This window comes from Coregonus clupeaformis, chromosome 7 (assembly GCF_020615455.1).
Source record: "Coregonus clupeaformis isolate EN_2021a chromosome 7, ASM2061545v1, whole genome shotgun sequence".
Classification (NCBI taxonomy): Eukaryota; Metazoa; Chordata; class Actinopteri; order Salmoniformes; family Salmonidae; genus Coregonus; species Coregonus clupeaformis.
The window spans coordinates 14,185,148-14,212,127 of record NC_059198.1 but is presented as its reverse complement, the minus strand read 5'-3'; the positions used below and the strand labels follow the sequence as shown (position 1 = coordinate 14,212,127).

Sequence of the window (26,980 nt, the reverse complement as noted above, 5' to 3'; positions counted from 1 at the left end):
GTCTCTTTATGTATTCATATGATATATGTGTGCTCGTCCCTGTATATGGTAAGTGTCCTTCCCCAGAGTCCTTCTCCTGCCCTCTGTGTGGAGACGGTTGTAATGAGAGTCATGCGGGGCTGCTATCCGTCTGTCTGTCTGTGGCAGGAAAAGGCCTGGTTTATTCCCTCAGTCCAGCTCTATGGATTGGGAAAGGGCTGTGTCTGTCTTGGGAGCCCAGCCCCTCAGGCTTCTTTGTGGCCAAGGGAGGAGGGTAGATGTCCACTGCACAACCCCAGGACACTGCTACTGTGCAGGGAGAGACATGAACACCACTCCTACGGACATCCAGATGTTGTGGAGCTAACTGTTCATCAACTCATCAATGTTTGTGTCCCTTCTTATGCAGTGGTAAGCACTTCTTGGTCTTTGTCTGGTTTGTATGTATTGGGTTTTTGACTGAGTGTTTCTATCGAATATGTTTGACATGATTACTAATTTATTACCATGTTACTGTTTCCTGACTTATTCTAATCTTAGGTAAGGTATTGGTGTTGAGTTGGTGAGTTTGAACTGTACTGTACTTCATCAGTGATAAGAAAATAGATTATGATGTTTGGCTTTTAACAGATGTATCATTCATCAGTAATGTCTGCCTTAATTTGAGTGTGTGTGCTTGACGGACTGTTAACCCTTACATCTAGTGTAAACAGCTGAAAGACAACCACCTTTATGACAGGACACAAAGACAGTGGGAAGAGACAGACACATTCCCTTGGCTGATTAGATTTAACAGGCAACAAACCCAGTGTGTGTTCTCTTGAGAGTAGTGCGTTTCTCTGACGCAAGGAGCTCTGCCAGCCACTGGTAACCACTGTTACTCTACTATCCCAACTCATAAACCCTATCTCTAACTAAAGTCATACCCTCCGACTCATCAACTCCTCACTATTACACACACTGACCAAAATCTGACACTACCTACCAAAAATGTTGGCCTGACATTATGTATGGCCTGTTGGTATTTCTTTCTGCAAAATCCCAGTGGCTGACCTCTCCTCCTATCGCACAAAAGTGCCTCTTATTAGTATAGTGTGAAAGTATAATTAGAGTCACATTTGGGACAACACATGGGTCGGCTCTTCTTTTACCTCACACGTGATGTCACCAAGCTTGCAAACACACACACAGCATGAAATTATAGAGTCACATTTGGGGATAACACTGAGTTAGTCTCGTCATTGACCTCACACTCTTGATGTCTATTGATGTCACCAAGCACGTGCACACACATACACACACTTCCTTACTCTCACTCACTCTTTCTCTCTCTATTTACAGCAACAGGGCCTATTTCTGAAAGTAAGAGAGGTTTGGGGCGTACCTGGAGAGCTCCATCCATGACCTCTGAACACCATGACCTTTCAGATGTCTTCGTCGACCTCTAGGATATTCCACATGCTCATATTATGTGAGTTCTTTGTCCATAGTACTTCCATAACCTGAGTGAAATAACACTTTTGTAGACATTGATGAATACATTCAAAGAGGTATTGTACTTGTGTTATTTATTTCATCAGGGTTTGCCATTGTCTTGTTTTGCACTGATGGTTTGAGAGCTGAGATGGGGACGACACCTAACCTGAAACACATTGTGATTGGTCGATGTTACAGCTACATAACACTAGTTTTCCCTAATTCCAGGTAAAGTGTGGGTAAGACATGAAAAAGTAGGCAGTTTGAACGACTTAGTTTCTTGATAAATCAAATGTATTTCTAACATAGAATCACTTACGGAAAACCACATGATTTAACATGCGAAATAATGTGAAAACGTGTTTGTGGAACATAGGCGAAATAGCCACCTTTTATAATAAAGTATTTGCAGGCTAACAATAAAATACAATTGCTGATGTGATGAGTAGCCTAAGCATTGGACAAGATTCGGTAACAGTAGTCACTGCAGCCTAAAGTAAATTGAAATAAATTTGCCAAGATGTATAGGCCTAATTACTCCTGTCTATACATAAATAAATAAAATCATTCAAAGTACAGTACTTCACCAGAGAGCATGACTTAGCCACAGAGGATCATTAGCTTCTTATAAAAGCTGTGGATTGTTTCAAATATTGGCCTGTCTCTCTCCAGAATGCCTGAGCTGTCTCCCGCCAATTCTTGGCATACATTGTTTTATTGTGTTAATATGAATGAAGATAATGTGTCTTGAGTATAATTCGAAATATTTAGACAAGCATATGTCTCCAGAAGTAAATTCACCATTAATCCCCATCATTTGATTACATCAATTTATGTTAATCCATGGATTAATCAGGCCTACAGTCATTTACCGTTCTCATTCTCGGAGTGGAAATGTTGTTTGCAGAGTTCACAACCTGCTACACTTGTGAATCCATTGTGAATGATAATCAGGGCCGGCGCCAGAATTAATCAGTTTGAGGGGCATTTGATTTCTATAGGCGGGCCTGTTTTTATTTAGTTTCTCAACATTATTGTCACGTGGTTAATCATACATTTTTTAATTAAAATGACAAAAATCTAACTGTTAAAGTTCAACTAATACAAGAGCACCAGCCTTTGCCATATGGACACATTGATACACCATGATCCATTGGCAGCTAAAGAAATTAGCCCATGGAACTCCGAGATAGCCTATAGGGCAATGCAGCAGTAGGCCTATAACTTTCATTGTCAACTAAATAAAATGCATAGGCCTAATGCCGACATATAAAAACAGCAGAAAATATCTTGATGAAAATGAAGGTTATTTCAATCGCATTAATCTCTCTACTCCACCTGTCTGCCTCCCTTTCTATTTGTCTTGACTTGAGCTATAGCTAGTGAAGTGCAACATTGTATCAACACAGCAGGTTGGTGTGCTCAGGCATGCCCGCTCCCTCAAAGTTATCAGGACAGAAAAACCATACACGTGACGTGCTCATTGCTCACATGGAGCTCTCCAAACAAAAGACAATGAAACCATTGACAAAATTCCTAAATAATGGTTATGAAATAAACCAAAACGTGTTTCTCACAAGTGTAGCAGGTTGTGAGCTCTGCAAACAACTGTTCCACTCCAAGAATGAGAATGGGTAAATGACTGCAATGCATAGATTAACAGAAATTAATGTAACCAAATGAGGAGGATTAATGGTACATTTACTAGGCCAACTAAACACACAGTATGTAATGGGGAATTGCTAAAAAAAATTCTAAGGGCAAACAATTCACACAATGAAACAATGAATGTGCAAGAATTGGTGGGAGACAGCGGAGGACATTCTGGAGAGCTGAGTGCATGCATTCTGGAGAGAGACACCCATATCTTCGCCACACACCCCTCCCCTTCTTCTTGTCACAACATTTAAAATTATACTCAGGACACATTATCTTCACACATTATAGAAGCTAATGATCCTCTGTGGCTAAGTTAAGCTCTCTGGTAAATTATTTTTGAATGTTTTGTATTTAAACAGGAGTAATTATTTAATTTTGGCAAAACATCAATTTACTTTAGGGGAAGCCAGCATCAGAACTGTGCACCTGCCAACCCTCTTTTTATTTCACAAGTGTCTGAAACCAGAGACGAGATGCTCATGTCTCCACCCTAACAAAGCGAGTCGCTGTCCCAAAGACAGGAATGCAGGCGACAAGCTTATGTCTGCATATTATGCCTGTAGAAACGCATTGGGATAAAAGCCAATTTATGCTTGATCCACAATTGTGGTAGGAGGCTCCGTGTGGAGGATGTGACCCATTTGCGGAGCCTACGAAGGCATGTAGAGGCCAAATTTAGCTCCATACCGCATCACTGTCCGCCTCCCAAATTTGTTAACAATAAGGAGGGCTCCACATAGCTCCGCATTGACATGATTGGTTGACAGTAGGTGGGGCGGGAGGTCCTGTATAAACACAAACTCACTTCCTTGACAACTTCCTTCCCAACAACTCTGCTCAACAGCTCTGCGCTGCTCCGCGAAGCGCAAGAAGTATGAATGCCCTGACTTATACAAGGCCAATTTATCACGTAAATGCTGCACGGCCAATGCAGATGTCAGATTGACCAATGTAGCGCCTTTTATTCAGGACAGATTTTCGCGAGAGTGATCCGTCCCTTCGCTTCTTCTTCTCTGCTGAAACTAGTGAGCGAAACAGCGCCCCTCTGTCTGTATCTGATGCTGTCTGGCCAGAAAAAGTATGACATGCCATTCTCCAGACATCATCAGATACTGTACATGGTCTACACATACGGAGACAGAGGAGCGCTGTTTCACTCACTCGAATGCTTTATCTGAGATTGATGCGTCTTTCTGTCGGCGCGCGTCTCGGTCAAATATTATCAATATTTCAATATTTTATTTGGACGGGCAAGGAGGACCTAGGGGGCCTGGCCCGCTCATATTATGTCAGCCCTGAATGATAATAGTTCCTCACAGTATTTGAACAATCATTCCAACTCTTCCAACACTCTCTACGCAGACGACACCATTTTGTATACATCTGGCCCTTCATTGGACACTGTGTTAACAAACCTCCAAACGAGCTTCAATTCCATACAACACTCCTTCAGTAGCCTCCAACTGCTCTTAAACACTAGTAAAACTAAATGCATGCTCTTCAACCGAACGCTGCTTGCACCCGCCCACCCGACTAGAATCACTACTCTAGACGGGTCTGACCTAGAGTATGTGGACAACTACAAATATCTAGGTGTCTGGTTAGACTGTAAACTCTCCTTCCAGACTCACATTAAGAATCTCCAATCCTAAGTTAAATCTAGAATCGGTTTCCTATTTCGCAACAAAGCCTCCTTCACTCATGCTGCCAAACATGCCCTCGTAAAACTGACTATCCTACCGATCCTTGACTTCGGCGATGTCATTTACAAAATAGCCTCCAACACTCTACTCAGCAAATTGGATGTTGTCTATCACAGTGCCATCCGTTTTGTCTCCAAAGCCCCATATAATACCCACCACTGTGACCTGTACGCTCTTGTTGGCTGGTCCTCACTACATATTCGTCGCCAAACCCACTGGCTCCAGGCCATCTATAAATCACTGCTAGGCAAATCCCCGCCTTATCTTAGCTCATTGGTCACCATAGCAACACCCACCCGTAGTCTGCGCTCCAGCGGGTATATCTCACTGGTCATCCCCAAAGCCAACACCTCCTTTGGCCGCAATTCCTTCCAGTTCTCTGCTGCCAATGACTGGAACAAATTGCTAAAATCTCTGAAGCTGGAGACACTTATCTCCCTCACTAACTTTAAGCATCAGTTGTCAGAGCACCTTACCGATCACTGCACCTGTACACAGCCCATCTGAAATTAGCCAGCCCAACTACCTCATCCCTATATTGTTATTTATTTTGCTCATTTGTACCCCAGTATCTCTATTTGCACATCATCTCTTGCACATCATTCCAGTGTTAATACTAAATTGTAATTATTTTGCACTATAGCCTATTTTATTGCCTTACCTCCATAACTTGCTAAATTTGCACACTGTATATTATATGTATTTCTGTTGTATTTTTGACTTTGTTTTGTTTTACCCCATATGTAACTCTGTGTTGTTGTTTTTATCGCACTGCTTTGCTTTATCTTGGCCAGGTCGCAGTTGTAAATGAGAACTTGTTCTCAACTGGTTTACCTGGTTAAATAAAGGTGAAATAAAAAATAAAAATAAAAAATGGCCTCGGTGTGAAAGAGCAAAATATCATGCTCTGGGGAAAGCAGCCCAATCTGATGAGTATTTTGCAACACTATATTGAACTGGAATAAATTATGAATTTATTAACAATGACCAACACAATTCCAGTCAAAATAGATGATTGTAAGAAATACTGTAGCCTACCCATAACTATACCCAAACCAAATCCATTTGTTGCCACTATCATGTATCCCAGTGGTTTTCAAACTTATCCGCGACCCCAAAAAGGAGTGGTAGAAACCGAAGGTTCTCCGCGCTCGCAAATGCACATGTGCAAGCGCGAACTCCCACACACAATCGCTGCGCTAATGTAGCCTGTCTTTACTGCCATAAACGGTGATGCATTTTCAAACGCAAGTTAGGCTACATAAATGAGCTGCGTTTTAAACCTGCCTTTAGAGCTGAAAGTCATTCATGTGGTAAAAGATAATACAAACAAAAAAACATGTGTTTTATATTTATTTTTTTGTTCCATCAAATTTGAAATGCAAGAGAAAGGCCACAATATAATATTGTAGTTGAGGTGCAATTTAGATTTTGGCCACGAGCAGTGTGTGTGCAAAGTTTCAGATTGATCCAGTGACGCATTGCAATACTGGACTATTTTGTATCAAGTCTGCCCAATTGTGCCGAATTGGTCAATTTATACATTTTCAAGTACATAACTATAGAGAACATACAACAATGATATGGTAATACAAAATGTAAGTTTACACACTCCCAGGAATGTCATACATGATGGATCATTAGCTTATACACTAACTTTCACACATCTAGATGGCCGGGCGGGGTGGGTGTGGAGACAGAGACAGCAGGGGTTCAAACTGTAGAACCCAGTTCCTACATTTGAATATAAAAATTGATTTTATCAAACAAAACTATGCTACATTTTATCTCTGGGACAATTAGGATGACAAATCAGAGCAAGAGTACATTATTTAGCTTCATGGGTGAATGTATCAAACCAGTTGCCTTGATAAGTTTTTTGTTGTTGTGCACTCTCCTAAAAAAATAGCATGGTATTTTTTTACTGTAATAGCCACTGTAAATTGGACAGTGCAGTTAGTTTAACAATAATTTAAGCTTTCTGCCCATATAAGACATGTTTATGTCTTGGAAAGTTTGCTGTTACTTACAACAGTCATGCTAATCACATTAGCGCATTTATATCAACCGTCCCGTATACAGGACACCAATCCCGTAGAGGTTAAAATATGTAAGGGATAAACGCTGACGTTCTGTACAGTACCTTGCAAATAATGGAGGATGCAGTGGGAAGAGGCAGAGCCGAGTAATGTACAGAACGGAGGCGTTTATCCCGCTTATACCAAAGTTGCCAAAGAAAGCAATATGAAAGCACACATTTACTGGTAGAAATACTTTTTTTTCATTGATACTTTCATCTTTATAAGCAAATTCATACTTAATCATCTTTTGGTTTCTAGAGACGTGACCCAGTTGTTCGTTGGATCAGTTCGATATTATGGATGCGACCCAGTCGTTCATTCTTTATGTTCCGTTGCCATGCTCAGTGGCAACGTTCTTATCCCTTGCTAGCCAACTAGCTACGGCTACACCAAAGAGTTTTATAACTAAACCTCATTGTTCTATCTGTGGCTGTCACGACCTCTGCAGCCAGAATAACAGCAAAGTTTATTCCGATGCATTTGTTTAAGCTGTTTATCCCGCTTATACCACAGTTGCCAAAGAAAACAGTACTATAAGCACACATTTACCGGTAGAAAAAACATGTTTTCATTGATATTTTCATTTATATAGTGAATTAATACTTTCTGATCTGTTGGTTGCTAGATTAGTTCAATATTTATGGACGCGACCTAGTCGTTCGTTCTTTATGTTCCGTTACCATGCTCGCTGGCAACGTTCTTATCCCTTGCTTGCTAGCTAGCCAGCTAGCTACGGCTAACACAGTCGCGACCTCTGCAGCCAGAATAACAGCAAAGTAGCTGTTTTCTATTGACATTAATTTGGATACATCCATAACAATGAGCTAGAAAAGTTGGCCTTCTCTTCAGGACACTGGAAAGAGTGAATTACAAGGAGATCGCATTGGATATCACACACTAGGCTAGAAATTAGCCAAATAGTTTGTTGCTAGCAAACCTGTTTATATGACAACCAAATTAAAAAAGATCAGTTGCTGAAAACAGCTGGTCAAAATAGAAATGTGGGAGTATTTGACAGCATAGCACCACTTGCGTCATGACTGCAATAGTAGGGACCAGATACATTCTTGTTAATCATTCTCTGTGAGGAAATAGCAAGCATTTCTTAAAAGGTCTGTTTGAGATACAGGTTTGAGGTATGTTTTTTCAAGGGTTTTCTTCTCCAATTTATGCTTTGGCCACAAATGCGAGTATAGGATAAGTCATTATTTGGGTGTGAGTTAACAGAATATGAACTTTTAAAAGTGAGATTTTCACCAGACACACTTTAAAACTGCAACATTTTCTCTCATCCTCATGGCAATATGTGAAGAATAACATGAGATCAGCTTTAAAACAGCAAATTTCAATCTCTCCTCCATGGCAAAATGTGTAGAATTGCACAAACTACAAATGTTCCTCTCACTCATGACAACATTTGTAGAATCACATTATAAAGCTGCACATTTTTCTCTCTGAGGTTGGGGGTCTTCCACTTAACCTTCCACTTATTTTAGAATTGCAGGAAATGTGTTTTAAAAAGTAGAAAAGGACCTCCGGTCCCCCCGTTTACGGTTTGAATTGTACCATGTGAGTTCATATGTGTAGCTGTGAAATCAGTGGAGGATCCTCAGAGGAGGAAGGGGAGAACCATCCTCCCCAGCGAATTTCATAAAAATAAAAATAGTGAAACATAAAAAAGTTATCATTTTTAGATAAAACTGTACTAAATATATTAATGTCACCAAATAATTGTTTAAAACACACTGTTTTGCAATTTTACATTTACATTTACGTCATTTAGCAGACGCTCTTATCCAGAGCGACTTACAAATAGGTGCATTCACCCTATAGCCAGTGGGATAACCACTTTACAATATATATATATATATATATATATTTTTTTTAGGGGGGGGTAGAAGGATTACTTTATCCTATCCCAGGTATTCCTTAAAGAGGTGGGGTTTCAAATGTCTCCGGAAGGTGGTGAGTGACTCCGCTGTCCTGGCGTCGTGAGGGAGCTTGTTCCACCATTGGGGTGCCAGAGCAGCGAACAGTTTTGACTGGGCTGAGCGGGAACTAAGCTTCCGCAGAGGAAGGGAGCCAGCAGGCCAGAGGTGGATGAACGCAATGCCCTCGTTTGGGTGTAGGGACTGATCAGAGCCTGAAGGTACAGAGGTGCCGATCCCCTCACAGCTCCATAGGCAAGCACCATGGTCTTGTAACAGATGCGAGCTTCAACTGGAAGCCAGTGGAGTGTGCGGAGGAGCGGGGTGACGTGAGAGAACTTGGGAAGGTTGAACACCAGACGGGCTGCGGCATTCTGGATGAGTTGTAGGGGTTTAATGGCACAGGCAGGGAGCCCAGCCAACAGCGAGTTGCAGTAATCCAGACGGGAGATGACAAGTGCCTGGATTAGGACCTGTGCCGCTTCCTGTGTAAGGCAGGGTCGTACTCTCCGAATGTTGTAGAGCATGAACCTGCAGGATCGGGTCACCGCCTTGATGTTAGCGGAGAACGACAGGGTGTTGTCCAGGGTCACGCCAAGGCTCTTTGCACTCTGGGAGGAGGACACAACGGAGTTGTCAACCGTGATGGCGAGATCATGGAACGGGCAGTCCTTCCCCGGGAGGAAGAGCAGCTCCGTCTTGCCAAGGTTCAGCTTGAGGTGGTGATCCGTCATCCATACTAATATGTCTGCCAGACATGCAGAGATGCGATTCGCCACCTGGTTATCAGAAGGGGGAAAGGAGAAGATTAGTTGTGTATCGTCAGCGTAGCAATGATAGGAGAGGCCATGTGAGGATATGACAGAGCCAAGTGACTTGGTGTATAGGGAGAATAGGAGAGGGCCTAGAACTGAGCCCTGGGGGACACCAGTGGTGAGAGCACGTGGTGCGGAGACAGCTTCTCGCCACGCCACTTGGTAGGAGCGACTGGTCAGGTAGGACGCGATCCAGTAGTGAGCCGCGCCGGAGATGCCCAGCTCGGAGAGGGTGGAGAGGAGGATCTGATGGTTCACAGTATCAAAGGCAGCAGACAGGTCTAGAAGGACAAGAGCAGAGGAGAGAGAGTTAGCTTTAGCAGTGCGGAGAGCCTCCGTGACACAGAGAAGAGCAGTCTCATTTGAATGACCAGTCCTGAAACCTGACTGGTTTGGATCAAGAAGGTCATTCTGAGAGAGATAGCAAGAGAGTTGGCTAAAGACGGCATGCTCAATAGTTTTGGAAAGAAAAGAAAGAAGGGATACTGGTCTGTAGTTGTTGACATCAGTGGGATCGAGTGTTGGTTTTTTTAAAAAGGGGTGCAACTCTCGCTTTCTTGAAGACGGAAGGGACATAGCCAGCGGTCAAGGATGAGTTGATCAGCGAGGTGAGGTAGGGGAGAAGGTCACCGGAGATGGTCTGGAGAAGAGAGGAGGGGATGGGGTCAAGCGGGCAGGTTGTTGGGCGGCCTGCAGTCACTAGTCGCAAGATTTTATCTGGAGAGAGAGGGGAGAAAGAAGTCAAAGCATAGGGTAGGGCAGTGTGAGCAGGACCAGCAGTGTCATTAGACTTAACAAACGAGGATCGGATGTCGTCAACTTTCTTTTCAAAGTGGTTGACGAAGTCATCCACAGAGAGAGAGAGGAGGGGGGTGATTCAGCAGGGAGGAGAATGTGGCAAAGAGCTTCCTAGGGTTAGAGGCAGATGCTTGGAATTTAGAGTGGTAGAAAGTGGCCTTAGCAGCAGAAACAGATGAATAAAATGTAGAGAGGAGGGAGTGAAAAGATGCCAGGTCGGCAGGGAGTTTAGTTTTCTTCCATTTCCGCTCCGCTGCCCGGAGCTCTGTTCTGTGAGCTCGCAATGAGTCATCAAGCCACGGAGCTGGAGGGGAGGACCGAGCCGGCCGGGAGGATAGGGGACACAGAGAATCAAAGGATGCAGAAAGGGAGGAGAGGAGGGTTGAGGAGAAAGAATCAGGAGATTGGAGGGAGAAGGATTGAGCAGAGGGAAGAGATGATAGGATGGAAGAGGAGAGAGTAGTGGGAGAGAGAGAGCGAAGGTTGCGGCGGCGCATTACCATCTGTGTAGGGGCAGAGTGAGTAGTGTTGGAGGAGAGCGAGAGAGAAAATTATACAAAGTAGTGGTCGGAGACATGGAGGGGAGTTGCAGTGAGATTAGTAGAAGAGCAGCATCTAGTAAAGATGAGGTCAAGCGTATTGCCTGCCTTGTGAGTAGGGGGGGACGGTGAGAGGGTGAGGTCAAAAGAGGAGAGGAGTGGAAAGAAGGAGGCAGAGAGAAATGAGTCAAATGTAGACGTAGGGAGGTTGAAATCCCCCAAAACTGTGAGGGGTGAGCCATCCTCAGGAAAGGAACTTATCAAGGCGTCAAGCTCATTGATGAACTCTCCAAGGGAACCTGGAGGGCGATAGATGACAAGGATATTAAGCTTAAATGGGCTAGTGACTGTGACAGCATGGAATTCAAATGAGGAGATAGACAGATGGGTTAGGGGAAAATTGAGAATGTCCACTTGGGAGAGATGAGGATTCCTGTGCCACCACCCCTCTGACCAGATGCTCTCGGGGTATGCGAGAACACATGGTCAGACGAGGAGAGAGCAGTAGGAGTAGCAGTGTTTTCAGTGGTAATCCATGTTTCCGTCAGCGCCAGGAAGTCGAGGGACTGGAGGGTAGCATAGGCTGGGATGAAGTCAGCCTTGTTGGCAGCAGAACGGCAGTTCCAGAGGTCTACAGTAGCCTCAGCAGCACTCTCTGGTGTAACATCAGTTGGCACTATGCATTGGTGCAGGTAGCGTTCTCCTGGCATCCACCAAACCCAGATTAGTCCGTCGGACTGCCAGATTCATCACTCCAGAGAATGCGTTTCCACTGCTCCAGAGTCCAATGGCGGTGAACTTTACACCACTCCAGCCGACACAACATTGCGCATGGTGATCTTAGGCTTGTGTGCGGCTGCTCGGCCATGGAAACCCATTTCATGAAGCTCCCGACAAAGAGTTTTTGTGGTGACATTGCTTCCAGAGGCAGTTTGAAACTCAGTAGTGAGTGTTGCAATCGAGGACAGATGATTTTTACGCGCTGTGTGCTTCAGCACTCGCGGTTCCGTTCTGTGAGCTTGTGTGGCCTACCACTTCGCGGCTGAGCCGTTGTTGCTCCTAGACGTTTCCACTTCACAATAACAGCACTTACAGTTGACCGGGGCAGCTCTAGCTGGGCAGAAATTTGACGAACTGACTTGTTGGAAAGGTGGCATCCTATGAATGTGCCACGTTGAAAGTCACTGAGCTCTTCAGTAAGGCCATTCTACTGCCAATGTTTGCATGGCTGTGTGCTCGATTTTGTACACCCGTCAGCAATGGGTGTGGCTGAAATAGCCGAATCCACTAATTTGAAGGGCTGTCCACATACTTTTGTTTATATAGTGTTTTTCCCGTCCTCCTATGGGTACATTGTCTTTTTCTTTTACTAGGAGGCTCACGGTTCTCACCCCCTTTCAGAGACTTACACAGTAATTATGACAACTTTCGGAGGACAACTTCCAACCAATCAGAGCTCTTGCAGCATGAACTGACATGTTGTGCACCCAATCAAAGGATCAGATAATTAATCTATAGTACTGAAAGCATAAGCTACAGCTAGCTAGCACTGCAGTTGACTCAAAGAGAGAGAAATACAATATATGAAACAGTTTTGAACAAATCATTTCCCTAAAAAATGAAGGAAAAGCAGGAGAGAGAGAGCTAGCTATATTTTGTTGTATTTTTGTTCACTTTCACTTACTTAGCTAGTGAACGCTGCTAGCTAGTTTAACCTACTCAAACACCCGGCTCAAACAGAGAGGGATGCTATGTTAGCTAGCTGGCTATGGCTGTCCAACACTGGAACCCTTCCAATTCAAGGTAAACTTTTGGTTTTATTAATGTATTGCCACCGGGGCCCACCGGTATAACTGCTAAACTGCTTGCTATACACTGTACTGCACGTGTTAGTTCCAATAGCTATGTTGACTATGACATTAGCTAATATGGTGACAACAATGTCGGCTGTGTGTAGCGGTTATGGTAAGAAGGTTTGGCTTGGAAAGTTTTTTCGCCTGGTCACAGACAGCTTTTGTGTTGTGCACTGAAGTCCACAAGCGAAGGGTAAAGGTGAGAGGAGGACAGCATGTTAATGCAAGATGGAATTATACAACGAGCTAAGTGATCACGCTGTTTATGTGGCTGCTACGAAAGTGAACTGTGTTTGCGGGTGATCAGGCATATATTCATTCCGCCGATTCTGTTGAAAGACATTTCTTGAACAGGAGCAAACGGAACAAAACTTTTGCCCAATTGAAACTCTCATCTCAACTGTTGGACTAATGATTACATCCTAGATCAGCTAGATGCAGGCAAGAGTGTGCAAGGCAGTGTTGAATGTGTCACTGTTTGTCATCTTGATTACTCAAATTGTTCTCTCGACCCTTTGACTTTTTCCACATTTTGTTACTTTTCAGCCTTATTCTAAAATTGATTAAATCGTTTTCCCCCCTCATCAATCTACACACAATAACCCATAATTACAAAGCAAAAACTGATTTTTTGTTTGCAAATGTATTTAAAATAAAAAACGGAAATATCACATTTACATAAGTATTCAGACCCTTTACTCAGTACTTTTTTTAAGCACCTTTGGCAGCTATTACAGCCTAGAGTCTTCTTGGGTATGACGCTACAAGCTTGGCACACCTGTATTTGGGGAGTTTCTCCCATTCTTCTCTGCAGATCCTCTCAAGCTTTGTCAGGTTGGATGGGAAGCGTTGCTGCACAGCTATTTTCAGGTCTCTCCAGAAATGTTTGATCAGGTTCAAGTCCGGGCTCTGGCTGGGCCACTCAAGGACATTCAGAGACTTGTCCCGAAGCCACCCCTGCGTTGTCTTGACTGTGTGCTTAGGGTTGTTGTCCTGTTGGAAGGTGAACCTTTGCCCCAGTCTGAGGTCCTCAGTGCTCTGGAGCAGGTTTTCATCTAGGACCTCTCTGTACTTTTCTCCGTTCATCTTTCCCTCGATCCTGACTAGTCTCCCAGTCCCTGCTGCTGAAAAACATCCCCACAGCATGATGCTGCCACCACCATGCTTCACCGTAGGGATGGTGCCAGGTTTCCTCCAGATGTGACACTTGGCATTTAGTCCAAAGAGTTCAATCTTGGTTTCATCAGAGCAGAGAATCTTGTTTCTCATGGTCTGAGAGTCTTTAGGTGCATTTTGGCAAACTCCAAGTGGGCTGTCATGTGCCTTTTACTGAGGAGTAGCTTCTGTCTGGCCACTCTACCATAAAGGCATTATTGGTGGAGTTCTGCAGAGATGGTTGTCATTCTGGAAGGTTTTCCCATCTCCACAGAGGAACTCCTGAGCTCTGTCAGAGTGACCATCGGGTTCTTGGTCATCTCCTTGACCAAGGACCTTCTCCCCCAATTGCTCAGTTTGGCCAGGCGGCCAGCTCTAGGAAGAGTTTTGGTGTTTCCAAACTTCTTCCATTTAAGAATGATGGAGGCCACTGTGTTCTTGGGGACCTTCAATGCTGCAGAAATGTTTTGGTACCCTTCCCCAGGTCTGTGCCATGACACAATCCTGTCTCGGAGCTCTACGGACAATTCCTTCAACCTCATGGCTTGGTTTTTGCTCTGACATGCACTGTCAATTGTGGGACCTTATATACAGTTGAAGTCGGAGGTTTACATACACTTAGGTTGGAGTCATTAAAACTCATTTTTCAACCACTCCACAAATGTCTTGTTAACAAACTATAGTTTTGGCAAGTCGGTTAGGACATCTACTTTGTGCATGACACAAGTAATTTTTCCAACAATTGTTTACAGACAGATTATTTCACTTATAATTCACTGTATCACAATTCCAGTTTGTCAGAAGTTTACATACACTAAGTTGACTGTGCCTTTAAACAGCTTGGAACATTCCAGAAAATGATGTCATGGCTTTAGAAGCTTCTGACATAATTTGAGTCAATTGGAGGTGTGCCTGTGAATGTATGTCAAGGCCTACCTTCAAACTCAGTGCCTATTTGCTTGACATCATGGGAAAATCAAAATAAATCAGCCAAGACCTCAGAAAAAGAATTGTAGACCTCCACAAGTCTGGTTTTCCAAATGCCTGAAGGTACCACGTTCATCTGTACGAACAATAGTATGCAAGTATAAACACCATGGGACCACGCAGCCGTCATACCGCTCAGGAAGGAAAACGGTTTGCAACTGCACATGGGGATGAAGATCATACTTTTTGGAGAAATGTCCTCTGGTCTGATGAAACAAAAATAGAACTGTTTGGCCATAATGACCATTGTTCTGTTTGGAGGAAAAAGGAGAAGAACACCATCCCAACCATGAAGCACGGGGGTGGCAGCATCATGCTGTGGGGGTGCTTTGCTGCAGGAGGGACTGGTGCACTTCACAAAATAGATGGCATCATGAGGAAGGAAAATGATGTGGATATATTGAAGCAACATCTCAAGACATCATTCAGGAAGTTAAAGCTTGGTCGCAAATGGGTCTTCCAAATGGACAATGACCCCAAGCTTTCTTCCAAAATTGTGGCAAAATGGCTTAAGGACAACAAAGTCAAGGTATTGGAGTGGCCATCACAAAGCCCTGACCTCAATCCTATAGAAAATGTGTGGGCAGAACTGAAAAAGCGTGTGCGAGCAAGGAGGTCTACAAACCTGACTCAGTTACACCAGCTCTGTCAGGAGAAATGGGCCAAAATTCACCCAACTTATTGTGGGAAGCTTATGGAAGGCTTCCCGAAACATTTGACCCAAGTTAAACAATTTACAGGCAATGCTACCAAATACTAATTGAGTGTATGTAAACTTCTGACCCACTGGGAATGTGATGAAATAAATAAAAGCTGAAATAAATAATTCTCTCTAGTATTATTCTGACATTTCACATTTTTAAAATAAAGTGGTGATCCTAACTGACCTAAGACAGGGAATTTGTACTAGGATTAAATGTCAGGAATTGTGAAAAACTGAGTTTAAATGTATTTGGCTAAGGTGTATGTAAACTTCTGACTTCAACTGTAGACAGGTGTGTTTCTTTCCAAATCATGTCCAATCAATTGAACTTACCACAGGTAGACTCCAATCAAGTTGTAGAAACTTCTCAAGGATGATCAATGGAAAGAGGATGCACCTGAGCTCAATTTCGAGTCTCATAGCAAAGTGTCTGAATATTTATGTAATAAGGTATCTCATTTTATTTTATTTTTGCAAAAACCTGTTTTTGCTTTATCGTTATGGGGTATTGTGTGAAGATTGATGAGGGGAAAAAGACGATTTAATCCATTTTAGAATAATAGAAGTTAAGGGGTCTGAATACTTTCCGAATGCACTGTATGTTGTAAACTTTCATTCGTAGGCTAGGTTGTAGCAACCTCATGGGTATAGGGAAAATGTTAGTATCATGTCGTAGTCTAAACCTATCGATGTTACATTGAGCTGGGTGAATGGAATATGAATGACAGTCATCCAATATGCTGTAATAGAAATAAGGCCATGCTCGTTAAAAAAATAATTGTCTTCCCTTATCTTAAACGGCACCGACCGCCACTGTGTGAATTGTAGCTTCTGACTTTTTTGTACCCCAGGGAACAACACTATACCCTAACCATACCAGACCTGGATGTGTAGCAGGACATGCAGCAGAACATTTCAGGTAGCTAGCGACCAAGAGGTTTTAAGTTCAAATCCCAGTTAAGGCTGAATCCCAAGTGTGGTCACAGTACAAAATTAAACAATATATACTTTTTACACTAATTGAAATCAGAATAGAGCAGCATACTTTCATTTTATAGAAATAACACATTCAAGTTGTTTTATATAGTTTAGGCAAAGTGCATAAATGTGTTCTTGGCAATATATGTATAGCCAATCTCCATTATGTCCACAGATCTGCTGGCGCAGCAGGAACTTCAGGTAGCAACCAAGAGGTTGTGAGGTTGAGTCCCAAGTAATCCAGGGGACCATGACACTATGTTTTAAAAATGTTCTTGGGGACGTCCCTGGAACAAACCGGAACCTAAACAAAACCTGTAGGGGACCATGACTCTTTAAATTGAATTAATGTAAATTAAGCATTTTAAAGTAAAATATTCTCAATGGCATTTAACACCTGGGTTTTCACATGTTCAAATGTCAAGTGTGGTTTCATGGTATCACATGTTTTTTTTGCATCCCCATGTTGTCACATTTATTTCACATGAGATCATGTTTTCACATATGCTCACATGTTGCCACATGTTATCACATTAACGTCACATAAAATCACGTGATCACATTTGAAATTCATGTCGTTTTCCGTAAGGGTTCTTATTTCATTATAAGCATGCTCTCAACATGACATATTTTTCATTATTTTATCTATGATTAGATATAGGTATAAGTGCTGTGTGTGTTACTGTAGCTATGACTGTGAGGAGATCTGGAGGGAGTTTGAGGAGGCTGTCGTGAGGAAGTCTCCCTGCAATGTGAAGGTTAAGGACTACAAAAGGATGTTCCGTGCCACGCCACAGACTCTGACATGTGGTAAGGTGAGTATCACCATGGCAGCGCTGGATTCTCATCCAAGACAGGGGGGACCTGATCCTAGATCAGCACTCCTACTCTGAGACGCTTTATGAATGCGGGCCCTGAATCATCTGAGGATGTAACTGACTGTGTTGTGTTTTTGAGTATCTTTGATTTATTGAGTATCTATGATTCCTCTAATTTTTAGTATCTGGTGTGTGCTTGTTGCCCTCATGGTTTGTAGCTGCTGTTCTGGAGTAAGACCAGGGAGCTGATGCACAGCTATGCAGCTGTAACACGTCGTTTCTGGACCCTGGAGGACACGCTGGTGGGATACATGTTCAATGACCTCATCTGGTGCGGACAGGGAGAGAAAGACAGAGGTAGGATTCATCATGATCTGAGAGAGAGAGAGAGAGTTATGATTCCTCTCTTCACATTGTTCCCAAAAGATCTGAAGGATGAGGAGAGAGGTCACAATATGACAGGCTGGGGCTCTGGGGTTGGCCACAGTTGTAATGTTTGGGTCAGTGCTTACAGGAAGTTGAGACAGAGGGGGGATATCGCCCACATAGGGTGTTATGTAGCACAGCTGTTTCACAACACCATGTGTTACACCCCCATCTCTGTGGTAAACTCTCCCAATTGTGCACCGGAGAGCTTTACCCCCCCCCCCCCTGCTCTGCACACTAAACAAACAAGTAGAATGAATTAACTTTTCCTTAGAGAGATGATGTAATCTTCACTGTGGTGGTTTACCTATGTAAATATGGCTGGCTCTTTCTTATGAAGCTCCTTCATGTGTTTCTCTTTGTTAGGCTTTGATTTCAACTCTTGCCCGGAGTGGTCAACATGTGTAAACCATCCTGTCTATTCCTTGTGGAGACAAGCCTCACAAAACGTAAGCTCACTCACAAAATGGTAGCTTAAATTACATGAATGCAGTATTTTTGTGGTAAGGAAATGCCTTGTGATTCTGAGATACTGGGTGACTGCATGACATGTCTACTGTATATTGTGGGCTGTGTCTGGCTATGATTGCCTCATCTCTGTATGTTTGCCAGTTTGCTGCAGTGGCATGTGGCAACATCACAGTGCTGCTCAATGGATCCATAGAGAATGCTTTCAACAGGAAAAGGTAAGGCGAAGACGTGACAACCACTGACAGTACATAGTGGTCTAACAGTGGTAGTGATTGTTTCACTCTGGTCCTTTTCATCTTGCTGTAGCATGTTTGGGAGTGTAGAGCTGGACAGCCTGAACCCCAGGATGGTAGATCATGTCAACATCAAGGTGGTGGCCAACCTGGAGGGACCTTTCATGTGAGAATGACTAGGAATGCATCTCAAATGGCACTCTATTCCCAACATAGAATCCTTTGGGCCCTGGTCAAAAGTAGTGCACCACATTGGGAATAGGGTGCCATTTGGAACGGACCCTAGATAAATACCCAAGTTACAAACTGGGCATATCTTTAAATATCAACATGAAATCAGTTTATCTATGCAAATGTCATGCAAATTATGTTTATGTCAAGTTGCATCAGATAGAAATGGTTTGTCTACAATACACTAACCTTTAGAAATACTGTGTGTTATGTACTGTATGTATCCCCTTTCTCTCCTCCTTTAGAGAATCCTGCACTCAGGGCTCCATTGTGGATTTGATCAAAGTCCTACAGACCAGAGGGTTCCGCTGGACCTGCACAGACAGTGACCTGTGAGTCACATCACCAAAACATCACTTCCTCCTTCACTAAAACACAATTTGTTTTGAACAATTCGGTAACTTTCTAGTTTTCCAGAAATCCTGAGTATTCCTGCTTATTAGGTCTGCTTGCTGAAAGCAAAGCACAACTTTAGAAACTGTTCATACTTATTATTATTATTCACCTTCTGCTGGAACCTCTAGTGCCAAAACCGTAAAAGCTACCAACACCAAAACAATTTTAAAACGTCCAGACTACCACTGACACTGCTGCTTGAAAAAATATTTGTTGATTCTACTGATTATTTTTGACACTATAACCATATTTACATAAATCCCAATGCATTTCAATGGGCATAGGTTAACATGGAAAAAGTTTGGACCATAACTAGTCTTCAACCTTTAAAGCTAGAAATGCCATTTGGATTTGCCACTGTTCTTGAACCGTTAAAGCTACAAACACCAAACCAACTTTGACATGTTACAGACTGACTCAACTTGTACTGAACAAAAATACAAACGCAACATGTAAAGTGTTGGTCCAATGTTTCATGAGCTGAAATAAAAAATCCCAGAAATGTTCCATATGCACAAAAAGCTTATTTCTCAAAAATGTTGTGCACAAATGTGTTTACATCCCTGTTAGTGAGCATTTCTCCTTTGCCAAGATAATCCATTCACCTGACAGGTGTGGCATATCAAGAAGCTGATTAAACAGCATGATCATTACACAGGTGCACCTTGTGCTAGGGACAATAAAAGAACACTCTACAATGTGTAGTTTTGTCACACAACACAATGCCACTGATGTCTTAAGTTTTGAGGGAGCGTGCAATTGGCATGCTGACTGCAGGAATGTCCACCAGAGCTGTTGCCAGAAAATTGAATGTTCATTTCTTTACCATAAGCCACCTCCAACATCGTTTTAGAGAATTTGGCAGTACATCCAACCGGCCTCACAACCGCAGACCACGTGTAACCACGCCTTGCTCCCCAGTGAGAGGGCTTGGCTCCCAAGTGGGTGGGCCTTTTGTGCTCCCAGGCCCACCCATGGCTACGCCCCTGCCCAGTCATGTGAAATCCATAGATTAGGGCCTACCTAATGAATTTATTTCCTTATATGAACTGTAACTCAGTAAAATCTTTGAAATTGTTGCATGTTGCATTTATATTTTTGTTCATTGTAGATTGCTTGTCAAAAGATTGTTGATGCTATTTGTACTTTTTTAACTATAACCATTTTAAATTAGGATAAAAGCTCCATAGACTTCAAAGGCAAAATATTAATTTGCAGCTGCGTTGATCCGTTCCAGCTACAAACACCGCCCCAGAGTTGTGCAGACTGACTCAACTTAGATGGCCTCAACACTGCTTTTTGGAACCATTCATACTTCATAACCTATACAGCTTGTAGTATCCCCATTCATTTCAATGGTGGAATGGAGGCTTTAACATTCTAAACTGAAATCACCGCCACAAATCTTTCAGAATGTTGAAACAAAAATATTTTGGGGCTTAAAAACACATTATATGGCTTAAGATGCTATAGTTCTCACTCTAGCCTACTATACTAACACAATATAGACCATTATAATAACTACACACCTACAAACCTCCCCACATTTGTTTATAAACTATAAAGTATAACGCTTGTTGTATCCCCATTCATTTCAGTGCGGAATGTAGGCTCCATTCTAAACTGAAATCACTGCCACAGAACTATTAGAATGTTCAAACTAAAACATTTTGAGAGCTTAAAAACACATTCTATAAGGGCCTCCCAAGTGGCCCAGCGGTCTAAGGCATTGCATCGCAGTGCTAGAGGCGTCACTGCAGATCCTGGTTCGATCCCAGGCTGTGTCGCAGCCGGCCGTGACCGGGAGACCCATGAGGCAGCACACAATTGGCTCAGCGTCATCCGGGTTAGGGGAGGGTTTGGCCAGATGGGATGTCCTTGTCCCATCACACTCTAGTGACTCCTTGTTGCAGCCTGGCGCATGTTAGGGAAGGGTTTGGCCAAATGGGATGTCCTTGTCCCATCACGCTCTAGCGACTCCTTGTTGCAGCCTGGTGCATGCACGCTGACTTCAGGTTGCCAGCAGTACGGTGTTTCCTCTGACCTATTGGTTCGGCTGGCTTCCGGGTTAAGCAAGCAGTGTGTCAAGAAGCAGTGCGGCTTGGCGGGTCGTGTTTCGGAGGACGCATGGCTCTCGACCTTCGCCTCTCCCGAGTCCGTATGGGAGTTGCAGCGATGGGACAAGACTGTAACTACCAATTGGGTTCAATCCTGATTCTGGGAAACATCTAACCAGGATCTCTGGAAAACCTGGGAATTTGGGGAAAGTGAACAGAACCCTAAACACAGTAGAGTGCACATCGTTATTTTTAATCTTCATGTCTCCTCACAGAACTCTGATGATCCTCCAGTGCATCCGGAACCCTCAACAGTTCTCCTGCCTGCCCTGTGCTAATAGCCTACTGCACAGACAGAGGCTACATCTATAGAGAGGTTACATCCACCCTAAAAATATTACCCCCATAGTAGGCAATGTGTCACTTTTCAATGCATTATACTCTGTCCAAGTTCTCTTTAGATACACAGATACATTTAGCTGTTTGTTTACTATGTCTGTTGATTTTAACTGAAATAAAGACAGAATAATTATATTTCTGTGATAATGAAATCATCATAACCCTGCTCTCTGATTGGTGCCTTCAGAATGACATCCTCATAACTCTGCTCTCAAATTGGTCCCTTCATAATGACATAGTCATAACCCTGCTCTGTGATTGGTCCTTTCATAATGACAACATTATAACCCTGCTCTGATTGGTCCTTGCATAATGACATCATTATAACCCTGCTCTAGTTGGTCCTTTCATAATGACATCATCATAACCCTGCTCTCTGATTGGTCTCTAATCTTGTTGATCAAACTCAGTTATTAGTCTATTATGTACTTTGACAATGAAGTTCTATTTTATAATGTATTCCAAAACCAGCACCGCTTGTTCACCTGTGTACGCCCAGCTCAGAGCAGACGTGGGATTTGTGCACACCAAGCGATCACATTCACATTGATAAATACCCATCTTTGCGTGAATATGACCACACAGCTATTTTACAGTCAGATTAGATTGTATGGTTGGTTGATAAACGAGCGCAAGACGAAATAGCCACAAATCCTTGCTCCACTACAGTAGGTTACGAGGAGATAGGATTCCCATACCTGAGTTATTGATGGGTGTGTATGCCCATAACTTACAGTGCCTTGCAAAATTATTCATCCCCCTTGGCGTTTTTACCTATTTTGTTGCATTACAACCTGTAATTTAAATGGATTTTTAATTGGATTTCATGTAATGGGCATACACAAAATAGTCCAAATTGGTGAAGGGAAATGAAAAGAATAACGGAAAAGTGGTGCGTGCATATGTATTCACCCCCTTTGCTATGAAGCCCCTAAATAAGATCTGGTGCAACCAATTACCTTCAGAAGTCACATAATTAGTTAAATAAAGTCCACCTGTGTGCAAAATAAGTGTCATGATCTGTCACATGATCTCAGTACATATACACCTGTTCTGAAAGGCCCCAGAGTCTGCAACACCACCAAGCAAGGGGCACCACCAAGCAAGCGGCACCATGAAGACCAAGGAGCTCTCCAAACAGGTCAAGGACAAAGTTGTGGAGAAGTACAGATCAGGGTTGGGTTATAAAAAAATATCAGAAACTTTGAACATCCCACAGAGCACCATTAATTCCATTATTAAAAAATGGAAAGAAAATGGCACCACAACAAACCTGCCAAGAGAGGGCCGCCCACCAAAACTCATAGACAAGGCAAGGAGGGCATTAATCAGAGAGGCAACAAAGAGACCAAAGATAACCCTGAAGGAGTTGCAAAGCTCCACAGCGGATTGGAGTATCTGTCCATAGGACCACTTTAAGCCATACACTCCACAGAGCAGGGCTTTACGGAAAAGTGGCCAGAAAAAAGCCATTGCTTAAAGAAAAAAATAAGCAAACACATTTGGTGTTCGCCAAAAGGCATGTGGAAGACTCACCAAACATATGGAAGAAGGTATTCTGGTCAGATGAGACTAAAATTGAGATTTTTGGCCATCAAGGAAAACGCTATGTCTGGTGCAAACCCAACACCTCTCATCACCCCGAGAACGGCAGGGACTGGGAAACTGGTCAGAATTGAAGGAATGATGGATGACGCTAAATACAGGGAAATTCTTGAGAGAAACCTGTTTCTGTCACGATCGTCGAAAGGAGGAGACCAAAGCGCAGCGTGTTGAGCGAACATCGTAGACTTTATTATAAAGAAACCACGATCAAAACAACAAACCAAATATGACGAAAGTGAAGTCCAATACTGATAATGACTAACAGCAACAAGGAAACAAAAACCCACAAAACCCAGGTGAAACCACACAGTATAAATATGGCTCCCAATCAGAGATAACGAGCCGACAGCTGACATTCGTTACCTCCGATTGGGAGTCATATGACTAATCAACATCAAAACCAAACATAGAAATGAAACAACTAGATCCCACATAGAACTACACCCAAATGAAAATGACAACCCTGGCTCACTACTAAAAGTCCCGGAGCCAGAACGTCACAGTACCCCCCCCTAAAGGCGCGGACTGCGACCGCGCCTCACAACCCCACAATAGGGGAGGGCTGGGTGGGTGTTGCTCCCCCGGAGGCGGTTCCGGCTCCGGGCTTGACCACCACCCCACTATAGTTACTACCCGCTTTCTTAACCTCCTCCCAATGACCACCCTCCACTTAAACCCACCTGGATTAAGGGGCAGCACCGGACTAAGAGGCAGCACCAGGCTAAGGGACAGCACCGGACTAAGGGGCAGCACTGGACTAAGGGACAGCACTGGACTAAGGGGCAGCACCTGACTAAATGGCGGATCCTGGCTGGCTGGCTCTGGCGGATCCTGGCTGGACGGCTCTGGCGGATCCTGGCTGGACGGCTCTGGCGGATCCTGGCTGGACGGCTCATGGCTGGCTGACGGATCTGGCTGCTCATGGCTGGCTGACGGATCTGGCTGCTCATGGCTGGCTGACGGATCTGGCTGCTCATGGCTGGCGGAAGGCTCTGGCTGATCCCGTCTGGCGGAAGGCTCTGGCTGCTCCTGTCTGGCGGAAGGCTCTGGCTGATCCGGTCTGACGGAAGGCTCTGGCTGCTCCTGTCTGGCGGAAGGCTCTGGCTGATCCTGTCTGGCGGAAGGCTCTGGCTGATCCTGTCTGGCGGAAGGCTCTGGCTGATCCTGTCTGGCGGAAGGCTCTGGCTGATCCTGTCTGGCGGAGAGCTCTAGCGGCTCCGGTCTGGCGGACGGCTCTGAAGGCTCATGGCAGACGGGCGGCTTTGCAGGCTCAGTACAGACGGGCAGTTCAGACGGCGTTGGGCAGACGGACAGTTCAGACGGCGTTGGGCAGACGGGCAGTTCAGGCGCCCGTTGGGCAGACGGGCAGTTCAGACGGCGTTGGGCAGACGGACAGTTCAGGCCCGTTGGGCAGACGGCAGACTCTGGCCGTCTGAGGCGCACCGTAGGCCTGGTGCGTGGTGCCGGAACTGGAGGTACCGGGCTGAGGACACGCATCTCAGGGCTAGTGCGGGGAGAAGCAACAGGGCATGCTTGGCCCTGGGGACGCACCGTAGGCCTGATGCGTGGTGCCGGAACTGGAGGTACCGGGCTGAGGACACGCATCTCAGGGCTAGTGCGGGAAGCAGCAACAGGGCATGCTTGGCCCTGGGGACGCACATAAGGCCTAGTGCGGAGAGCAGCAACAGGGCATGCTGGACCCTGGGGACGCACATAAGGCCTAGTGCGGAGAGCAGGAACAGGCCGGGCTGGGCTGGCGACGCGCACCGTATCCCTGGTGCGAGAGGCCGGAACAGGCCGGGCCGGGCTGGGGGGGCGCACCGTAGCCCTGGTGCGGGGAGTAGGAACAGGCCGGGCTGGGCTGGCGACGCGCACCGTATCCCTGGTGCGAGTGGCCGGAACAGGCCGGGCCGGGCTGGCGAAGCGCACCGTATCCCTGGTGCGTGGAGTAGGAACAGGCCGGGCTGAGCTGGCGACGCGCACCGTATCCCTGGTGCGAGTGGCCGGAACAGGCCGGGCCGGGCTGGCGAGCGCACCTATCCCTGGTGCGTGGAGCAGGAACAGGCCGGGCTGGGCTGGCGACACGCACCGCATCCCTGGTGCGAGTGGCCGGAACAGGCCGGGCCGGGCTGGCGTAGCACACCGTGGACCTGGTGCTTGGAGTAGGAACAGGCCGGTCCGTACCGGGAACACACACCACTGGCCTCAACCGAGGATCAGGAACGGGCCGGACCGGACTGGCAACACACATCAGTCTTTCACGCCGTGCCACAAACACTTCCCTCCCTCTACTCGCCAATGGCTCCCGTACTCCGTTAGCCTTCTCTCCTTTTCTCCCTGTGGCAGCCTCCTGCTGCCCAGCCGCCTGCCATGTGCCCCCCCCCAAAAAATTTTTTTGGGGTTGCCTCCCGTCCCTTCCGACGATGGCCCTGCCGATGCCGTTGCTCCTCTCGCCGTCGCCTCTCCACCGTCTCGCTCCATGGTCGGCGATCCATACCATCCAGGATCTCCTCCCAAGTCCAGGACCCTTTACCGTCCAACAGTTCCTCCCATGTCCAGACCCTTTGCTCCTGGACGCGCTGCTTGGTCCTTTTGTGGTGGGTTTTTCTGTCACGATCGTCGAAAGGAGGAGACCAAAGCGCAGCGTGTTGAGCGAACATCGTAGACTTTATTATAAAGAAACCACGATCAAAACAACAAACCAAATATGACGAAAGTGAAGTCCAATACTGATAATGACTAACAGCAACAAGGAAACAAAAACCCACAAAACCCAGGTGAAACCACACAGTATAAATATGGCTCCCAATCAGAGATAACGAGCCGACAGCTGACATTCGTTACCTCCGATTGGGAGTCATATGACTAATCAACATCAAAACCAAACATAGAAATGAAACAACTAGATCCCACATAGAACTACACCCAAATGAAAATGACAACCCTGGCTCACTACTAAAAGTCCCGGAGCCAGAACGTCACAGTTTCAGTCTTCCAGAGATTTGAGACTGGGACGGAGGTTCACCTTCCAGCAGGACAATCACCCTAAGCATACTGCTAAAGCAACACTCGAGTGGTTTAAGGGGAAACATTTAAATGTCTTGGAATGGCCTAGTCAAAGATTTCTGTATACCAGCGGAACCAATCCAACTTGAAGGAGCTGGAGCAGTTGAAGAATGGGCAAAAATCCCAGTGGCTAGATGTGCCAAGCTTATAGAGACATACCCCAAGTGACTTGCAGCTGTAATTGCTGCAAAAGGTGGCTCTACAAAGTATTGACTTTGGGGGGGGTGAATAGTTATGCAGGCTCAAGTTTTCAGTTCTTTTGTCTTATTTCTTGTTTGTTTCACAATAAAAAATATTTTGCATCTTCAAAGTGGTAGGCATGTTGTGTAAATCAAATGATACAAACCCCCCCCAAAATCAATTTTAATTCCAGGTTGTAAGGCAACAAAATAGGAAAAATGCCAAGGGGGGTGAATAGTTTCGCAAGCCGCTCTATATATATGGGTGGTGATATTGGTATACAGGCCAGTGGAAAGGTCATACAGAGTTCTGGTGTGACTAGTCAGACTGTGATAACATCAATAACCCTGTTCTCCCAGTTTGTGCTCATTCTCAAACACCTTGACATGATCAGCTTTAATGGCATGTCCGAACTTTACTTTATTTTTCAGTGTTGCTCTCTAA

General features: G+C 44.7%; 1 protein-coding gene across 1 annotated transcript; it reads left to right on the top strand.

Moving 5' to 3' along the window:
* The first annotated feature begins 280 nt into the window (after positions 1-280).
* LOC121570630 (ADP-ribosyl cyclase/cyclic ADP-ribose hydrolase 1-like) lies at positions 281-22,169 on the top strand. Its single transcript, XM_041882104.1, has 10 exons — positions 281-390; positions 1,321-1,450; positions 1,560-1,683; positions 17,343-17,469; positions 17,691-17,829; positions 18,265-18,347; positions 18,511-18,584; positions 18,676-18,768; positions 19,079-19,165; positions 21,562-22,169. The coding sequence occupies exons 2-10, from the start codon at positions 1,396-1,398 to the stop codon at positions 21,656-21,658; spliced, it is 879 nt and encodes a 292-aa protein (XP_041738038.1). The 5' UTR covers positions 281-390; positions 1,321-1,395; the 3' UTR covers positions 21,659-22,169.
* Positions 22,170-26,980: the final 4,811 nt, after the last annotated feature.